The sequence below is a fragment of the Dasypus novemcinctus genome, chromosome 26, assembly GCF_030445035.2.
Source record: "Dasypus novemcinctus isolate mDasNov1 chromosome 26, mDasNov1.1.hap2, whole genome shotgun sequence".
Classification (NCBI taxonomy): domain Eukaryota; kingdom Metazoa; phylum Chordata; class Mammalia; order Cingulata; family Dasypodidae; genus Dasypus; species Dasypus novemcinctus.
This window is the reverse complement of record NC_080698.1, coordinates 504780-523529: the sequence shown is the minus strand read 5'-3', so window position 1 is coordinate 523529 and position 18750 is coordinate 504780. Positions and strand designations below refer to the sequence as shown.

The window sequence follows — 18750 nt, the reverse complement described above, 5'->3', positions numbered from 1 at the left end:
CTCTTTTCTTTTCCTAAGAATGGCTTTGGACAGGTTTTGTAAAGTTTTATTAGTACTGTTACATGTATTCATTATTTAAGAGAATTAAAGTGGGCATTTTATAGGATTTTTGAACTATTATTACTTGTTATTAATTTCTATTTTTATGCACTGTGGTTTGGTTTATGTACTAAAATAGATTCATTTTTGTAAAGATTATTCAGAGACTTGCAAAGAATTTGTAATCTTCATATTATAAAAGTGAATTATAACATAAAAATAAGCTTATTTTTCCCTTATTCCTCAATTTAACCCATTTTCTTTGTATCGTCTTATAGAGCCCAGCCTCATTTGCCTCTAATTAGAATTCCAGGAATTGTTGATAGACATGTAATATAACTTTAAAACTATTAAAACATTCAGAATTTATTTCCAAAAAAAACTTTAAAAAGTAATTAATTCTCATCTTCTCCATATACTTAGGGGGCCAGGACATTTTTATGACAGATGAACAGAAGAAATACTATAATGCAATGAAAAAATTAGGATCCAGAAAACCTCAAAAGCCCATTCCAAGGCCTCAGGTAAGAGCAATTGAATAATTGTAAGTGTTTAAATGAGTGCAAATGGTTATGAGGATTTCAGATTTCGGCAATGCCATCTCCTTTATTTTATTATCTAATTTTCTATTCTCTAAGAACTCAATAAAAACCCAAATGTGCTGATATGCCTCAAGTCCTTAAGAAAATTAGACATCCATACTCAACAGTAGGAGTCCAGGCAGTAACTTTAATTTGCTTTTTAATAAGCACACCGTTAAGTGCTTGGTATATACTCATTGCAATATGAACTTAGCAGTCTGTTTTCACTTCATCTTGTCAAAAATTTAAAATGTATTTGAAATGTCTTTTGCCAGCTTTTTCTGGTATGTTTGAGGTCATGCGTACTGACTCACACTCACAAGTACTTATGATTAATTTTCTATATGAACATTTTCTGTAAAGGGCCAGACAGACAATATTTCAAGCTTGGCAGATCATACAAGCTCTGTTGCAACTACTCAACTCTGCCACTGGGGTGTAAACGCAACCCATGATCCCACAAACAGATGGGACAGTGTACCAGTACAACTTTATGTAAGAGAATTGAAGTTTGGATTTAATGTAATTTTCATATGTCACAAGATAATATTCTTCTTTTGATTTCCCCCCAACCATTAAAAAATATAGAAACCATTCTTAGCCCATGGGCTGTACAAAAACAGGCAGGGGACCACTTTGGGTCTGTGAAGTGTAGTTTGATGACCCCTGTTCTCAGTAATAAGGCTGAATTAGTCTGCCAGAGGTCTGCTGATGCAAAGTACCAGAAACTGTTGGCTTTACAAAGGGTATTTATTTAAGGTAACATCTTATAGTTACAGGCCATAGAAGGTCCAGCTCACGGTTGCTTTCTCACCAAGCCAGCTGCCACGTGTTGAAGCAAGATGGCGGCGAGCCCCGCTGGCTCGGCCTCCCCGGCTTCCGCTCCCTCCTAAGGCTGGACTGCTTGGCTTCTTCCCCATTCCGGCTGCAGCGGGCACAGGGCTCCCTAGAGCAGGCCCGCTGCCCTCTGCAGTCTCAGCTGTAAGCTGTCAGGCACAATACCTCATTTCTCCACCGGGCTACAGCTGGTTGAGCCTTCTTCTTTTGTCACATGGCTGGATCAAGAGTAACTGTGCTCCCTCTTCCTCTGTGTCCACTTCTGTCAGACCCAGCAAGAGGCAGGCACTCAACCGAACCACGCCCTCTAATGTGGTCAAATCAGAAGCCCTAACCTTAACAGGTAACCTAATCAAAGACATCTCAGCTGAATTTAATGCAATTGAAGGGTCTCATACCCAGAGGAAGAGATTAGTTTACACACATAGCCTTTCTCTTTTTGGGGATTTATAAATATTCTCAAACTGTCACAAAGAGGTAAGACAGAAGCAGCATCCCATGCTGCTCTGGGCTTGCAGTCTAAATGAAGAACTGAAATGCATAGATTATAAAGTAGCAGCACATCAGGCACAGTTGGTTGCCCTGACCACTTACTTTGAAAAACTTCAAAGCCAGAGGGCGAATGGGGCCTGGAATTTTGGGAAAAGCAGCATGGTAGAAGGACTTGAGAGCTGTTGCATGTAAAGTAGTTGGAACTTTTCATTCTGAACACAAGACTCAAAATGATCAGATATATTTAATTTATCACTGTATTCCCAGAACTTGGATTAAAGCCCGGCGCTTTGTGTGTTCTCAGTAATTATTTGTAGAATGAAAGACTATTCTTTAGGATATAGATAAGAGTCCATTCCATTAGGATTAAATATTTGTATTGTACTAAAAATGTCTGTGAATGTCAGGGCAAAGCGTTAAGAATTTATTTTTTATACAGTGTAGGCTTTTTGACCAGGAGGTTAAAGATAAGATTATAGTTGGGGAAGTTTAATCTGTCAACTGTATGTGGGACTTCACTTTACATCAGTCAAATCTAGCTTTTAAGTACCAATTACCAATCTCCCTGTCCAGTACTAATTTCATTTTCAAGTTCTTATTTGAATTTTAGCTAATAAAAAAGACGAAGGGAATTCTAGTTTACATGTTTGTGCTGTTCAGTCTTGTACTAAATGCTAGTTGGTCCTACGTTTGGAATTGTCTAGAGGATCCACAAGGCACAATCCCCCCACCCCGTCTTTACCACTTACTCCACAAAGGATGTGGAGCAAACAGTGCGGCACACAGCCACACAGAAGCCACAACATGAAAGAGTCAGCTTTTGAGCCCTTCCGTCACAGGACACGCTCAGCTGCAAGAACTGAGCTTGAAGTGGGCCTGGGCTGCTTTACTTCGGGGAAGCTACCACCTCCATTTCTTACCTAATCTTTTTTTTTTAAGATTTATTTTATTTATTTATCCCCACCACCTCGTTGTTTGCACTTCCTGTGGCTTCTTTGTTTCTTTAGGAGGCAATGGAACTAAACCCAGGACCTCCAACGCGGGAGGGAGGTGCCGAACCGCTTAAGCCACTTCCGTTCCCCACTTTGTTGTGTCTCTCATTATGTTTTCCTTTATGTGTCTCTTGTATCATCTTGCCACATCAGCTCGCCACACCTGCCTGTTGCTCCAGCTTGCTATCCTGTTCATCCTCTTTAGGCAGCACCTAGAACCTCTGCTCCCTGCTTTGTTGTGTCTCTCATTATGTTTTTCTTCTTGTGTCTTTTGTTGCATCATCCTGTTGCGTCAGCTTGCCGTGCCTGCTGTCACACCAGCTTGCTATCTTCTTTAGGAGGTACCAGGAGCCAAACCACAGACCTCCCATGTGGTAGGTGGGAGCCCAATCGCCTGAGCCACATCCACTTCCCCTTACCTAATCTTTCATAGCATATTTGCAAGTTGCCGCTACAACTCACCCATTGAGGTTTCATTGTGAAGAATTCAAGGAACCAAGTACAATCTCACCAGTTAACTTTGTACATTTTTCTTAACTTTCTACATTCCAGAGGGAAGTGTTACATGAGATAATTCCAGTGTCATATCCTCAGGCCCTGAGTCTGGGCTAAAACTTCAAATCAACTATCAACCCTTTACCTACAACTTTACCTCCCCAGAGATTTATTTTTTAAACTTTTTATTTTGAAATAATTTCAAATATACAAGACAGTTTCAGAAATAATACAAAACATGTACAGAGAAGTTCAACATACCTCCTCCATCCCAACACCTAGACCCACTAAATTTTAATATTTTGCCACACCTGCCTTAACATTCTATCGTCTGCCCATCCATCCACCCACCCATCCACCCATCCATCCATCCACCCATCCATCCATCCATCCTTCCATCTGTTTGTCTATTCCCCAGAGATTTTTTTAAAAACCTCTAAATCTAAATATCTTTTGACCTTTGAAACAATTGAATAGCAACTGCATAGAGGGAAAAATCCAACTGTTTTAATCTGAACAATGTTGCTTTTAATTTCCAACAACAGAGCAAGGGATTTGGAATAAGTTCTGATTCTTCCTGAAGTATCCCCAGAGGATGGCTTCATTACTTGGTTTAAAACTCGTACTGAGATGCAGGAGTCACTGTGCATTCCATGGCATTGGCATCCTTTTTGATCATCCACCACATTATGTAATTGATGCTCAACCTCCTCCATTTGTCCAAGTATTAGAGTTGAGCTATAAGGCCTACACTACTCTCCTCACCTTTATTTTTGTCCCCCTCATTCTGCTCCCCTGAAGAGAACCCTTAAAAGTATCTTTCTCCAGGTCGTTTCAGACTTTCCAGATATATTGCAACATAACAGATGCATTTGACTTTCAAATGTCTTCTCCAAGCTCTTCGGTAAAAGTTTAAGGTTCCTAGTTCATGGCTCGAAAGGCACTGACTTAAACGCAGCGTGCCTCCAGTGCTGAAAGGCTGCCTCCTCTCCTCTTCGCAGCTGTACTGACGATGCCGAACATATCTGTAGGTCAGTCTCTGTGCCTGAGCTCCAAACCCATGCTCCACATGCCCCATGGTCCTTGGACCCTGGCACCCCCTGTTCACCAGGCTCGGAACACATCTCATCGCCGCCCTCCAAGATGCCGCACCCTCATGTTCTCTGACTGGCTGAAGGGCTCCGCGAATGAGAAGGAAAGACTTAACCCTCCCAGGTCCCCTACAGTCAAACACTCTCTAACTCCTTTTTTGTTTTTTAAAGATTTATTTCTTTCTTTTCTCCTCTTCCCCTCCCTCACCCTGCTGTTTTTGCTGTCTGTGTCCATTTGCTGTGTGATCATCTGCATCTATTTCTTTTTTGGTCTTCTCATTTTTTCTCCTCTAGGATTCACTGGGAATCGGTCCTGGGGACCTCTGATGTGGAGAGAGGGTCCCTGTTACCTGTGCCACTTCAGTTCCTAGTTTCTGCTGCGCTTTACCTTGACTCACCCCTTCACCTCTCTTTTTGTTGTGTCATCATCTTGCTGCGTGATTCACTTGCACAGGCACTGGTTTGCTGCGTGGGCACTGGCTTGCCGCACAGGCATGCTTTCTCTTCTTTTTTTTTTCACCAGGAGGCCCCAGGGATTGAACTTGGGTCTTCCCATACGGTAGGTGGAAACCCTATCACTTGAGCCACATCTGCTTCCCTCTCTAACTTAGGGGTCCATGGGATGAGTTCTCTAAATAGAATCACGAATGCATACTTTGATTAGATGAGAATATAAACTAATCTAATATATACATATTTTTAAAAATAATCAGGGTATAGTAAAACTGCCACTAGAACTGCCATACAATTTCAGTGGCTGAGTTGGTCTTTTTTTTTGTTGTTGTTGTTGTTGTTTGGTTCTTTTGTTTTTTTTAAGATTTATCTTATTTATTTCTCTCCCCTTCCCCCCCCCGCCCCAGTTGTCTATTCTCTGTGTCCATTTGCTGCGTGTTCTTCTTTGTCTGCTTCTGTTGTTGTCAGTGGCATGGGAATCTGTCTCTTTTGTTGCGTCATCTTGCTGATGTCAGCTCTCCGTGTGTGTGGCACCATTCCTGGGCAGGCTGAACTTTCTTTTGCACTGGGTGGCTCTCCTTATGAGGTGCACTCCTTGTGCGTGGGGCTCCCCTACACGGGGGGCACCCCTGAGTGGCAGGGCACTCCTTGCACGCATCAGCACTGCGCGTGGGCCAGCTCCACATGGGTCAAGGAGGCCCGGGGTTTGAACCACAGTCCTCCCATGTGGTAGATGGATGCCCTAACCACTGGGCCAAGTCCGTTTTCCTGAGTTGGTCTTAAGAACTGTTTTCTACCAAGTAAAGACAAAGTAGTGCTTCATAGCACTTAGACTAAAGGAAATAGTGTAATAGTCATTTTGCTGCTCGTGGGTGATTAGGCAAGCAAACCTGGCTTAGGACCAGCGTGTACTCACTCTGCGAGCAGTACGACCATATATGTTCATATATGTTCAAACAAGTCTATGTTCATCATCAGCAATTGTTTGAAGTAATCAGCTTTTCTGTTCCATTTTTAATAATTGATGCATCAGAAACCCATTTTTCTATCCTTATTTCAAGTAAAGAAGAATTAGAAAATTGGCTTTCAAGAATTGGTTGAATATAGAGTTTTGGTTAGATATATAAGATCTGATTATTCTGAACTGACAAATGGAGCCTTGGAGATGTTAATTTCATTTTGTCCAAAAACATACTTATGTGAGCAAGTATTCTCTGCATTAATATCACTGAAGTCAAAAGACAGAAACTGATGAAATACAGAGATCTAGATTCATCCTTATTATTATTATTAAATCCAGTGTGAACTATTTTATATTAGCAAATGTCATCTATCACATGAAAAGTATGTTAATAAGAATTTTAAATGTACATTTTAATTTATATATATGTAAATGGTTTTAAAACTATAAGCCTAAGCAGCTTATAACCAGTTACCTAACTAAGTTTTAATGAAAATAAGTAAGGCAGCACTAGGAATCTACAAGAATTTCTTTGCCTTTGAAAGTGTCAGTGCATTTGTAAGAGAGAACAAAAATTCTGTTGTATTCCTGGCCATTTTTATGTGTGTAATTTCATCCTTACAACGCAAAATGACCTACGATTTCTCTTCTTCCTCAGAACAAATGCCAAGGTCTTGTGTTTGACCTCGTCACAAACCAGGTCTTTGACGTCCTCGTCACGAGCCTCATTGCCCTAAACATGGTTTGCATGATGGCCGAGTCCCGGGATCAGTCTCCGTCCAGGCAGAACATCCTTGAGCAACTCAACCTGACTTTTGTCGTCATCTTTACAGTAGAGTGCCTCATCAAAATCTTTGCTTTGAGGCAATACTACTTCACCAATGGCTGGAATTTATTTGATTGTGTGGTCGTGGTTCTTTCCATTGTTAGTAAGTAAAATTTGCAGCAGAGGGGCTTTAAACTGAGAGCCAGAAGTAAATTTGTCAGTCTTTCTGTCATTTTGGATAAGTCCAAACTATCCATGAAGTAGCAAATTAGCCTTAAGATGGTCTCTGAAAACAGACAGATCTACTAATGCCATTCTCCGTCGGAAGGTTGTCCCGTTATGGGGCTTAATGTCCATTCCCTTGACTGTGTGCTCAATTGAAATAGAGAACTAAGTAATGATAAGGATTACTTACTCAATGGAGGCAGGAAAAGCAAGACCTGGAAGTTGTTTGGGGCACTGCTTTATCCGGGCAGCCTAGCTGAAGTGCCACACTTCCGGTCAGCTATAAGCTCTGATGAGCATTATATAAAGTTTTTAGTTTCTCATGTTTTTCCTTTGTTCAAAGCTCAAAGTGGATTCCAGACCACAATTACTGTCACCCCTGTGTCAATACTGTCTTTGCTCACCTCCTACCCAGGGTCCCCAGGACCCATTTAGAGTGGGCTTCCAAGGTGTGACGTGAGGACAGGCAGTACTTTCTCTTTGCCCTGCATCTCATGTTAACTTAAACCACAGTGTGAACTAGGCTTCTCTCACCGACTCTGAACTAGTCATCAACCTCACTCTTTAATCAGTATATAGATGGGGGTGACCATAAGGTTTATGAAAGGAGAATGGGGAAGAAAGAGTTATTTCAAGGTACCTTTTAATAACACACACACATACATACATTTGGCAACTGTGAACATGAAATTTTTCTTTGCTAAACCATAAGAGTTTGTTCTGGGTTTTAGAAGTCTAGATTTAACTAAACCATTAATTTGACTTTTAAAATAGTATAAATCTGCCCAGGATCCCTTTATATAGTTCAAAAGGCAATAAAGACAATGAAAACTGACTTGACAAGTAGAAGCTTTTGTGTGCTCTCAGAAAGATAAGATGCATCAAACAGATAAGTTGCATCAAAATATTTGACTTCCTATTGCTACAATAGCAATGCAAGTCTTTCAGAGAACAAGAAATGAAGGATACATTTAATAGTCTTCTTCTGACTATGAACTTTATGTAGATAAAGTCTAGTAATTGATCATTCAGCATGCTTATAGTTCAATAGGTCTTTAATCTTTATTAGTCAATTCCAATCACAAGCCCTGGTGAAACTGACAGCGGCAGTGAAAGTTATGAAATGGTGGTAGGATGAGTCTGGGGCAGCTCTACAGAGACTTTAAGGAGCACTCCCCCCAATAGCCAGGGAGCAGCTCATTCTTGCCACTATTTTTTGAGCTCCTTCCAGGCAGTGTTAGGTATTGTGAAATTTGTTCAAATATCTGTGACTTCTGTCCTCTGAAGACTTGTAGTTACACATGCTGTATAGCATTGTACTCCCCTGGATAACAAACTTCACAAATTGGGCCAGGTTCTACTCACCAGTGTGGGCAACTTTTTCTGTGCCTGTGTCAGTGCCATGCACACTTAGCCTCTATGCTTCCTCACACTCTGGTCAAGCCCTTAGAGAAATACAAAAATGAGCATAAGTTGAAGGGAACCTTTCTCTGGGAGTTTCCACTCCAGTTCTGTTATTAAGACTTACCTCAAAGAGTCAAAGAAAGATAGGGAAATTAACTGAACACCAAAATTACGTGGTTCACAGAAGTGAGTTCAGAGAAAGGACAGATCCCTGTGGCTGGATTAGTCAAAGAAATATTCCTCTAGGAGGCGAGCCTTAAATGTGGACCTCCTCCAGCTGTTGCTGAAGTGTCACTTAGTAAATTCAACGTCTTGCCAGTGTTGACTGCCCAGTGAGTGCATGGATTGCCTTTGGCACAACTGGTCAGTCAGTGAATCATATCAGCTAGATCTCCTTAGTTAGGTGACAGCAGATGCATTTTGGTTTCCCATACCAGAATGACTCCTAATGGCCTTTAGAGGGCTCCAAGGGTGAAAGCAAAGCCTTGCTTGTGCTAGGCATTTTCCAGCTGCTCTGTGATAGTTGGGCCAAAAGGTGAGTTAAGTCCTTGTATCACTTGCCTGCAGAGCAGGCAATGAGAGAACAGGGTGATATTTTAGCCCAAACATTCAGTTGTTTGTAGAAACCTCTGCTTGAGATGCCATTTCTGGGATGTCCACAATAACGGAGAAAGTGTCTCCCAGTTGATCTGTCAGGAATCCTTTGAATGAGGACATTTACAAATGCAAGTGATCCAAGACAGCTTTAGCCTATGGATAAGCTTCCCAAAACCATCATCACACCATGTTCTTTTGGCAGATGAGCTGTCCTTACCAGTGCCAGGCAGGGCTGTGTGCAGATTCCCCATGTGATTAACAACCTGATGGTTCTGAAAGACCTTTGGAGGTAGGGGCTCCACGATTTCCACTGGCAGCCCAGGCTCAAGCCAAGCTTTGGCAGCTCAAATTTCTCCATGCTCTCTAAGCTAAAAGACTCAAACTGTGGTCAATATTTAACAAATTTGGAAAACTAATGGTTACCCATGAGAGAATTTAAATACCCAGCATGGTTAGTATACCTCAAGTGCACAGGAAAAGTAAAAAATAACCTTTTGTAAACTACTGAAGCCTCCTTCCTGGGTTCTCTTTTCTTTCCTTGTCTTCCTTCAATATTTTAGACATTCTCTGAGCTCCTGCCCGCTCTTACATGACTTTCCACATTCTGAAAACAGGTGTGTTTCTGAGAAACACACAGGCACAGATAAAACAGCATGACTTCATTTGGAAGTGAAACTTCTTATTTTAACCACAATCACTTTCACAGTCTAAAGTTGTATGGCCCCTGGAAACTATTTATCTGTTAAGGCACAGACAGATGTTTTCCCTGAGTTGTTAAAGAAAATTCTTAATTTTGGGCACAAATTACGATGTGTTGACTAAAAGTTGGCTTCACTGGGATTTTGAGTGTGGGTCTGAATGCAATGTACTGACTGGAAATTCCCTGGGTCTTCTCCTTCTAAGGTGTGTTGATTTCTGCCCTGGAAAAGCAGAAGCACATTCCTTTCCCTCCAACGCTCTTCAGAATTGTCCGCCTGGCTCGGATTGGCCGGATCCTGAGACTCGTTCGCGCGGCACGGGGCATTCGCACCCTCCTCTTTGCTCTGATGATGTCCCTGCCCTCTCTATTCAACATCGGTCTTCTGCTCTTTCTGGTTATGTTTATTTATGCCATTTTTGGTATGAATTGTTTTTCTGAAGTGGAGCCTGCGTTTGGAATTGATGACATATTCAACTTTAAAAATTTTGTTGGCAGCATGCTCTGTCTCTTCCAGATCACCACATCTGCGGGCTGGGACAGCCTCCTCAGGCCCATGTTGCAATCAAAAGACTCATGTGACTCCAAAGCGGGGAAGTGTTACTTGCGCGTCATAGCTATAACCTACTTTGTCAGTTACATCATCATCTCCTTCCTCATTGTCGTCAACATGTATATTGCTGTGATTTTAGAGAACTTCAATATAGCCACAGAAGAAAGTGAAGACCCTTTGGGTGAAGATGATTTTGAAATATTCTATGAAGTTTGGGAAAAGTTCGATCCAGAAGCAACACAGTTTATCAACTATTCTGCCCTGTCTGACTTTGCCGATGCTCTGCCTGAGCCTTTGCGGGTGGCAAAGCCAAACAGATTCCAGTTTCTAGTAATGGACCTGCCCATGGTGAGCGGGGATCGCCTGCACTGCATGGACATCCTCTTTGCCTTCACCACTCGGGTCCTTGGTGACTCCGATGGCCTGGATAGCGTGAAGGCAATGATGGAGGAGAAATTCATGGATGCCAACCCCTTCAAGAAGTTATACGAACCCATCATCACTACCACCAAGAGGAAGGAAGAGGAGAGGTGTGCTGCTGTGATTCAGAAGGCCTTTCGAAGGCACATGTTGAGGATGACGAATGGGGCGCTGGAAGACAGGCCTCACTCACCACTCCAGATGCTCTGCAACGGAGACTTGCCCAGCGGCGGGCTGGCCGAGGGCAAGGCCCACTATGACTGAGCCCCTCGCCCTCACCCCTGCCTCACAGCCTTATAGCCTTCCCCCCAGCCTTGAAGCTCCAGGGGTTCACAGCTCAGCCTATGAGCAAGTGTGGACTCGCTGAACCAGCCATTCTGCTTTTCCTGGCTATAGTAGAGAAGTAATATTTCCATGTCATTTTAATTGAGTCTTACAGAGATATAATATAAGGCTGCCTGGCAACCATTGGTACTATTTTAGTAAGGAAGAAGATATGATAAAGGGCTACAGAGGACATACTAATGTTAGGATTGGAAAAAAAAACTTCAAGTTATGTAAATAGAATAAAAAGAAACAAAAGTACATTAAAAGTTTTAAATTATGTGTTTCCATATATTTCTAGGTGCATTATCTAATACCTTGGTATGATGTTTTTCCCGAGACAAGAATGTGGCTTATCACATATAGATCATTTGCATGTTAAGTGAAAATTCAAAACCTGCCAGTAAATGAATAGCTTATTAAAGATATTTTTTACCAAGGTTAAATATTTTGGGTTTGTTTCAAAGCTAGAGGCATGATCTTAGAATATCAGTTACTGCTCTATATCTCCCACCAGCTAAAATCTCTTATAAACATTTGAAAAAATAAAAAATGAGACTTTCAGTTTGTATTTCTTTCAGATAGCACATAAATAATTCCCTCTCATTGTTCAGTGGTTTAAATGTGATGCTTTTCTTGGAATTAAAGATTGGAGTCAGAGGTGTGAGGTAATTATTTAATTGGTTCTCCAAGAAAAAAAAATCCCTGAGTTTTAGCATTTACTGATTTCCATAAATACTCCCATCAAGATTGACTTCAAGCTACCAACAGGATGCCACTGAACATGGAGTTACAAGAAGATGCTCACAATTGGTTCTTGTGAGCTGCAGGGGTCACGAAGAAAGTCCCACTTGACCTTGGTCAAAATAAATGGTGTCTTAGTTGCCAGAACTGCTAATGACAAACGCACACACTGGTTGACTTACACAGCAGGGATTTGTCATCTCACAGTTTGGAAGCCAGAAGTTCAAGATCAAGGTACTGACAGGCCATGCTTTGTCCGAGATGGCTGGCAATCTCTGTCTCTGTCCCAGAGTCACCTGCCTCCTTCCACCTCCTACGGGGCTTCTGCTCCTTATGCTCAGTCATCTGTGTCTCTGACTAGATATCCTTTCCTTATAAGAACTCCAGCCATTGGATTAAGGCCCATCCTAATTCAAGTTGGCCTCATCTAAGTAGGATCTTTAAAGATCCTATTACACATGAGTTCAGATCATAAGACTGGGGTAGGACTTGAGCCTGTCACCTTGGAAGATGAGGGAAACCTTTTAGCAGCACACAGGATGGGGCCAGTGATTCTGGCCATTTGATGAGTCCTACCCTCAGTTCTGGCTGAATATCTTCCTGGAATGGAGCTCAGAAAACAACCCAGGCCTGTCGAGGGGCCTGGCCCCAGGGTGGTCTGAGACCACCTTAAAAGCTGGGGATACCCAGAAGCCAAACAAGGCCGGCAGCTGCCAGTCCCAGCCAGACTGTGATAACTGGGGTGTAGAGAGTAAGAATAGCTCTGCACACTCCACTCAGACATGGGTGGAAGCAGTCACTGTCTTCTGGCAGCATGGAGTCTGAGGTCCGAGCTTCTGACCTGCCCCTATTGTCTGGTGCAAGGAAGGACAGCATGGGATCCTGTGGTTGAAGAGGTGCCTGTTTTCAATGGGTACAAGATCCAGCAGTGACTTGATGTATTCATGTACAGGGCTTGCATTTTGTAGACAGCCAATTCTCTGAAGAGTTAGCAAAATAAAAATGCCATTAGATAATATTTATTTAGTGGTTGCTGTGCATCAGGCATTGGCTAAGCAATTGTCATGAATAGCTTCATTTGCAATCACAATGCTCCAGTGAGGAAGGTGCATCCCTTTTTATTATTAGGAGGTACCTGGGATTGAACTCAGGACCTTGTATGTGGGAAGCAGGGGCTCAACTGCTAAGCTACATCTGTTCCCACTGAGAGTTGGGTTCCTTGTTTGTTTTTGTTTTTAGGAGGAACTGGGGATCAAACCCAGGACCTCGTATGTGGGAAGCAGGAACTCAACCACTGAGCTACATCTGCTTCCCCATCTCATTTTTTTTGTCTTTATTTTTTTAATATTACATTAAAAAAATATGAGGTTGGCGGTGGACTTGGCCCAGTGGTTAGGGTGTCTGTCTACCACATGGGAGGTCTGTGGTTCAAACCCCGGGCCTCCTTGACCCGTGTGGAGCTGGCCCATGCGCAGTGCTGATGCGTGCAAGGAGTGCCGGACCACACAGGGGTGTCCCCCGCGTAGGGGAGCCCCATGCACAAGGAGTGTGCCCTGTAAGGAGAGCCACCCAGCGCGAAAGAAAGTGCAGCCAGCTCAGGAATGGCGCCGCACACACACGGAGAGCTGATGCAGCAAGATGATGCAACAAAAAGAAACACAGATTCCTGTGCCGCTGACAACAATAGAAGCGGACAAAGAGGATGCAGCAAATAGACACAGAGAACAGACAACTGGGGTGGGGGGAGAGGGAAGAGAAATAAATAAATAAATAAATAAATCTTTAAAAAAAAAAAAAAGAGGTACCCATATACCCCCCACCCCCCTCACCCCACTCCTCCCCCCATAACAACAATCTCCTCCATCATCATGAGACATTCATTGCACTTGGTGAATACATCTCTGAGCACCACTGCACCTCATGGTCAATGGTCTACATCATAGCCCACACTTTCACACGTTCCACCCAGTGGGCCATGGGAGGACATACAATGTCCAGTAACTGTCCCTGCTGCATCACCCAGGACAACTCCAAGCCCCAAAAACGCCTCCATATCTCATCTCGTCCTCCCATTCCCTACCCCCAGCAGCCACCATGGCCACTTTCTCCACACCAATGCCACATTTTCTTGGATTACTAATCACAATAGTTCATGAATAGATTATCAGTAAATCCACTCTAATCCATACTCTATTCCTTTGTTCTGTGGACCTTGGAATGGTTGTGTCCACTCCACATCTATATCAAGAGGGGACTTAGATTCCACATGGATGCTGGATGCAATCCTCCTGCTTTCAGTTGTAGGCACTCTTGGCTCTATGGTGTGGTGGTTGACCTTCTTCAACTCCCATCCCATTTTAAAATGGTAAGACAGAGGCTCTAACTTGCATATGGCCACTCAGCCGGCGAAGACTGGGCTTTTGTGCTATGCTGGGGAAGGGGCAGTGGATGGTCCCAGGATGAGGACAACCTTGAGACAGACCATAGGGCTCTTGTGCAGACCCCAAGGGTCTTGTGGGATTCATCAGTTCTGGAGTCCCAGTCTAGTTCTGCTTGAGGTACTGGGGTCTTCTACTCTCCCCTAAGAGATGCCTCTGATGATGAACTCTTGGAGTTTTATGGATTCCCACCAAGTTTCCTGAAAAAGATGGCTGGCCATTATTCCAGTAGGGGTCCCTCCAAGCTGGAGGCAGGGAAGGTCCAGAAAGATATGGTCTTGTCCATTCCAGCTGTCATCAAGAGGCTTAGATGTGCTCTTCTGAGCAGAAGCTTTGGCCCTTCTCACATACCCCTGTCCATCCCCAGATGGTCCCGTTTGGCCAGGGCTGGATTCCTGGAGCCACCCGCTGGGAGAGCACAGGATCTGCTTGGTTTTAGCAAGAGGCTGAGCTAGGCTTCCTTCACTAGGTGGCAGCAAATGCCCAGCGTGTTCTTTTTCAAGCACCGTATAGTGTCTGTGTGTGAGCCTGGCATCAAAGAGCCAGAGAGGGCGGTGGGGAGGAGAACCCAGGCAGAACGTGGTGGATTACCCAAACTCTGCTTGGGTGCCAGAGAGCTCATATTCCCCGGAGGTAACTTTCAGTGTGAGAGGACCCAGGATGCCCCAAGAAGCAGAGGTGTTGGTCTGAGCTGAATGTTCCTGGCAAGACCTCCAGGCACCTGAAGGCAACCCCTTGTCCTCTGAGTCTTCCCTTCTCCAGGAAAACTGGCCCTGCTCAAGTCAACCAACAGATGTGCTCCTGAGGACAAATGCAGTACACCTGGTGTAAACCCATCCTAACAAAAGGCATGGTCCTTACTCTCAAGCGCATATTCGCGAATTGGGAGGTGAGTTAGGCAGGTGTGACCATGACACAATACAAAATAGCAAGTGCCAGAAACCAAAGGCAGACCAGCACTCTGAGGGTGAAAATGAGGGAAGTTTATGAGTAGATATTCATGGAAGAGGGGCGTCTGAGAGGAGCGTGATGGATATGCAGAACTCTGACAGGTGAAGATGGCTCAGGAGGGTGTTTGAAGCGGAGGACACTGCACAGGCAGAACCATGGAGGCTAGAAAGCATGAGAATGTGCAAACCGCCCAACTGACCAGGCATGGAGTATAGGATGGAGCTGGAGGAACCAAATCATGGAAACATCCAGCTTTTCAAAGAGTCCCCCAAAACATGGCATTAAACATGTTTCAGAAGAGGGGTGCAGTGAAGCTGTTTGAGCAGAAGGGGAAAATGAGCCAGGCGAAGTTGGCAGAGTAGAACGGAAGACAAGACTGCGTTGCTGGTCCTGGCAGGGAAGGAGGACCGAGCGAGGAGGCATGGTGAGGCTCCAGGAGCCATGTGCCAACCGCTGGCCACGGGAAGGAGTCTCAGGGACCCATAGAAGGTTTGGTCTGAGAAATGTGAATGATGGCGGTCATCAAGTTAATGAGTACAAAAGGGACAAGGTTTTAGTTTATGCTCATTTGCTTTGATGAGTATGGAGGCTAAAAATGAATTCTACTTTGAAGATTTAGGATGCTGGTTGGCCCATGTGAGGATGTCCTGTGGACATGCCTGTTTTCAGAGAATAGAGATGAGGGGGCGTGAGCTGTGGGGAGGGAGGGGAGAGCAAACACTGCAACAGGAAGTAGGAGCTCAGAGCAGGCTTACTGGCGAAACCACCATGAGGCATGCAGGAGCAGGCCCCTGGGTTTGTGTTCCAGGAAAATACCCTGGCCCCTGCCTTCGCACCTTTTCACAGGGCAAGGGTGATAACTTGCTCTTAAACAATCCGGGTTCAGATGCCAGCTCTTCTGGGGAGTTGTATTGGAACGTCAGCTACTAGTACCCTGTGCCCTTGGGGAAGTTGAAATCTCGTACATCTCCTCCTGCTCAGAGGGGGAGCCAATGGTCCCAGATAGCTCGTTGCCTGGCAACCCAGATATAGCCTCCAGGGTCATTCAATGGGCAATCCTGTGCTTCACTTCACAAGGAATAATCAAAGAGGCAGTGAGCAAAGAAGAGCTAACATTTATCGAGTAGCTATTGTGGGCCAGGTAGCCACTTTACCAGCTTTAACTCATTTATTCTTCGTAATGGTTTCATTAGGTAGAAACATTTTTTAAAAATTAGAGATGTTGTAGGTACACAGAAAAAACATATAGAAAATACAGCGTTCCTATATTCCTCCCTCTTATTAACACCTTGCATTAGTGTGATACATTTATTACAACTGATGAAAGAATATTATTTTAATTGTACTATTAACTATAGTCTATGGTTTACATTAGGGTTTCCTGTTTGTGTTGTACAGTCCTATGTTGTTTTTAAAATTTTTATTCTAGTAACATATACACGACTTAGTTTCCTCGTATATCCACATTCAAACATATATTACAGTGCTATTAATTATATTCATAATGTTGTGCCACCATACCACCATCTATCACCAAAACTTTTCCATCACCTAAAATAGAAACTCTGTACAATTTAAGAATTCACTTCCCATCCCTATCCCCACCCAAGCCCCTGGTAACCTATATTCTAGTTTCTGACTCTATGAATTTGCTTACTCTAATTATTTCACATCAGCAAGACATATAATATTTGTCCTTTCATGTCTGGCTTATTTCACTCAACCTGATGTCTTCAGGATTCACCTATGTTGTCTCACATATCAGAACTTCATTCTTTTTTATAGCTGAATAATTTTCCATTGTATGTATAAACCACATTTTACTTATCCAGTCATCAGTTGATGGATACCTGGGTTGCATCCATATTTTGTAATTCATTACTGAAAGTGGTATAGTGAAGTCTCCTATTATTAATGTACAATTTTTATTTCTTCCTTCAAATATATAAAATTTGCTTCATATATTCTGCACCTCTGCCATTAGATACATATGTATTTATAGTTGTTATGTCTTCTTGTTGATTTGACCCTTTTATCACTACATAATGTCCTGCTTTGTCCCTCATAACATTTTTTGACTTAAAGTCTTTTATCCGATATTAGTATAGCTACCCTAACTTTCTTTTGCTTATTATTTGCATGGTAACTTTTTCCATCCTTTTACTTTCAACCTACTTGTATCTTTGAATTTAAAGCGAGTCTCTCATAAATAGCACATAGTTAGTTCATTCTTTTTAATCCATTCTGCCAATTTCTGTCTTTCCCTGGAAAGTTTAATCCATTAAAGTAACTACTGAACATTCAGGAATTTCTTCTGCTATTTTGCTATTTGGTCTTTTTAAGTCTTTTTTTTAAGACTCAATTTTTCCATAATACCTATTTTCATATTTATTTGATTTTTGTACTGTACCACTTCGAGTCCCTTCTCATTTCTTTCTGTATATAGTTTTCATATCTTTTTTCTATGGTTACTATGGGGCTTAAATATAACATCCTAAATTTTAAAACCATATTTGATTTGATACCAACAGAATTTCAAAAACATGCACATACACTGTTCCTATACTTCCCCATTTTCCCACCATTTTCTTGTACTTGTTACAAATTATATTTTCATACATTAGATGTCCAAAACCAAAGATTCATCATGACTTTTTATGTCTTTTCATTTTAGAAAATGTAAAACGTAAAAGCAGAGTTAGGTACAAAAAAATACTATACAATGTGCTGGCATTAAATGCCCATGTGGTTACCTTTATCAAAGGTCTTTATTTCTTATGCCACCTTGACCCACTGTCTAGAGTCCTTTCCTTTCCATCTGAAGAACTCCATTGAGCGTTACTTAAGGAGAGGTCTAATGATGACAAACTCACTCAGCTTTTTTTTTTAATCTGTGAATGTCTTCATCTCTTCCTCATTTTTGAAAGGTTCTTGTTGAATATAAAGTTTGTGGTTGGCAATTTTTTTCTTTCAGCACTTTAACTATATCATCCCACTACTTTCTTCTTTCCATGGTTTCTGATGAGAAATCAGTGCTTAATCTTTTTTTTTTTTAATTATATATTTATTTTTAAAAATTACATTAAAAAATATGAGGTCCCAATCAACCCCACCTCCCCCACCCCCCACTCCCCCCACAGCAACACTCTCTCCCATCATCGTGACACATCCATTGCACCCGGTAAGTACATCTCTGAACATCACTGCACCCCGTAGTCAATGGTCCACATCATAGCCCACACTCTCCCACGTTCCATCCAGTGGGCCCTGGGGGGATCTACAATGTCCCGTAATTGTCCGTGAAGCACCACCCAGGACAACTCCACGTCCCGAAAACGCCTCCACATCTCATCTCTTCCTCCCAGTCCCCAAACCCAGCAGTCACCATGGCTACCCTTCCCACACCCATTCCACATTTTCTCTGTGGACATTGGATTGGTTGTGTCCATTGCACATCTATGTCAAGTGGGGGCTTAGATTCCACATGGATACTGGATGCACTCCTCCTGCTTTCAGTTGTAGACACTCTAGGCTCCATGGTGTGGTGGTTGACCTTCTTCAACTCCATGTTAGCTGAGTGGGGTAAGTCCAATAAATCAAAGTGTAGAGCTGAAGTCTGTTGAGGCTCTGGGCCTGGGTGTCTTATTATCAGTCCAGAGATTCAAATCCCCTAAATATATCTTAAACCCC

At 42.8% G+C, this 18750-nt stretch overlaps 1 protein-coding gene across 1 annotated transcript in view; it reads left to right on the top strand.

The window, feature by feature from the left end:
- The window catches only part of SCN11A (sodium voltage-gated channel alpha subunit 11), a 118674-nt gene extending 107301 nt beyond the window's left edge, over positions 1 to 11373 (top strand). Inside the window, exons 25-27 of the mRNA XM_071212271.1 lie at positions 459 to 563; positions 6600 to 6870; positions 9837 to 11373. Coding sequence (XP_071068372.1) covers positions 459 to 563; positions 6600 to 6870; positions 9837 to 10867 — 1407 coding nt within the window. The 3' untranslated portion in view covers positions 10868 to 11373. The remainder of the gene's footprint in view (positions 1 to 458; positions 564 to 6599; positions 6871 to 9836) is intronic.
- The last annotated feature ends 7377 nt before the right edge of the window (positions 11374 to 18750 follow it).